This window comes from Propithecus coquereli, unplaced genomic scaffold, assembly GCF_000956105.1.
Source record: "Propithecus coquereli isolate 6110/MARCELLA unplaced genomic scaffold, Pcoq_1.0 Scaffold794, whole genome shotgun sequence".
NCBI lineage: Eukaryota > Metazoa > Chordata > Mammalia > Primates > Indriidae > Propithecus > Propithecus coquereli.
The window spans coordinates 624,044-625,198 of NW_012154107.1; the positions used below are offsets into that span (position 1 = coordinate 624,044).

Below are 1,155 nucleotides of genomic sequence, written 5' to 3' on the forward strand. Positions count from 1 at the left end.
AGGTCAGGGCTGGGGCCTGCTGGGGAGCCTGGGCGAGGGACACGACGTCCCTAAGGGGAAGGGCGCAGGGTGGGGCTGTGCCTCAGCCCCCCTGAACCCCTGCCCCCTGCCCCCTGCCCAGGTCTCATGGAGACGTCCAAGCTGACCGAGTGCCTGGCGGGGGCCATCGGCAGCCTGCAGGAGGAGCTGAGCCAGGAGAAGGGGCAGAAGGAGGCGCTGCTGCGGCGGTGCCAGCTGCTGCAGGAGCGTCTGGACCTGGCCGAGGCCCGTGCCGAGGGCCTGAGCCAGCTGGAGGCCGACCACAGCCGCATGAAGCGCGAGGTCAGCGCCCACTTCCACGAGGTGCTGAGGCTGAAGGACGAGATGCTCAGCCTCTCGCTGCACTACAGCAACGCGCTGCAGGAGAAGGAGCTGGCCGCCACGCGCTGCCGCGGCCTGCAGGAGGAGGTAGGTGGCGCCCTTCCCCTGCGGGCCCTGGTGCTGTCTGCCCCAGGGCCTTTGCACTTGCTGGTCCGTCTCCTGGGACTCCCTCCCCTCTTCCTTGTCCAGCACCTCCCTGCCCCAGAGTCTTGGCTGAGGCCACTCCCGGAAGGTGGTCCCCTGGGTAGCCTACATGGCAGCGAGGTGCGCCTGGCCCGTAACCGCCCCTGGACTGGCCTGGCCTGGCCGTGAACTGCGCAATCGCCAACGCCTGGAGTGGGCCTGGCAGTGCTGGGCTGCGTATCGGCAGATCCGCCTGCGGCCGCTGCCCAACCCCAGCAGTGACATGGGACAGTCGGTCTCTGGCATCTTCCTTTGTCCTCCTCAGCGGGTCCTGGGGTCACGTGGGCAGGACAGTTTTATCAGGCTCAGCCTCCGACACCTAACAGTGTCTTTTACTCGTTTTTTTGGTTGGGAATAATGATTTTATCGATTCGTAAGAGGTCTTTAAATATTGAGGATGTTCATTCCTTGCCATTTTATTTGTCGTTTGCCTTTAATCATGACATTTGTTGTTTGTTGTTTTTAATTTTTGAATTTTAACTTTTTATTTAGAAATAATTTCAAATTTTTAAAAAACACCCAAAAATGGTACAAAGAATACCCATACACCTTTTATCATTTGCACTTTTTTCTCCCTGCCTTTCCCTGTCTCTCTCCACACATACCCCACAC

General features: G+C 59.2%; 1 protein-coding gene across 1 annotated transcript in view; it reads left to right on the forward strand.

Annotated features, from left to right (window-relative positions):
- The window catches only part of CARD14 (caspase recruitment domain family, member 14), a 19,648-nt gene that overhangs the window by 2,362 nt on the left and 16,131 nt on the right, over positions 1-1,155 (forward strand). Inside the window, 1 exon segment of the mRNA XM_012663082.1 lies at positions 122-447. Within this exon segment, the coding sequence (XP_012518536.1) occupies positions 122-447 (326 nt within the window).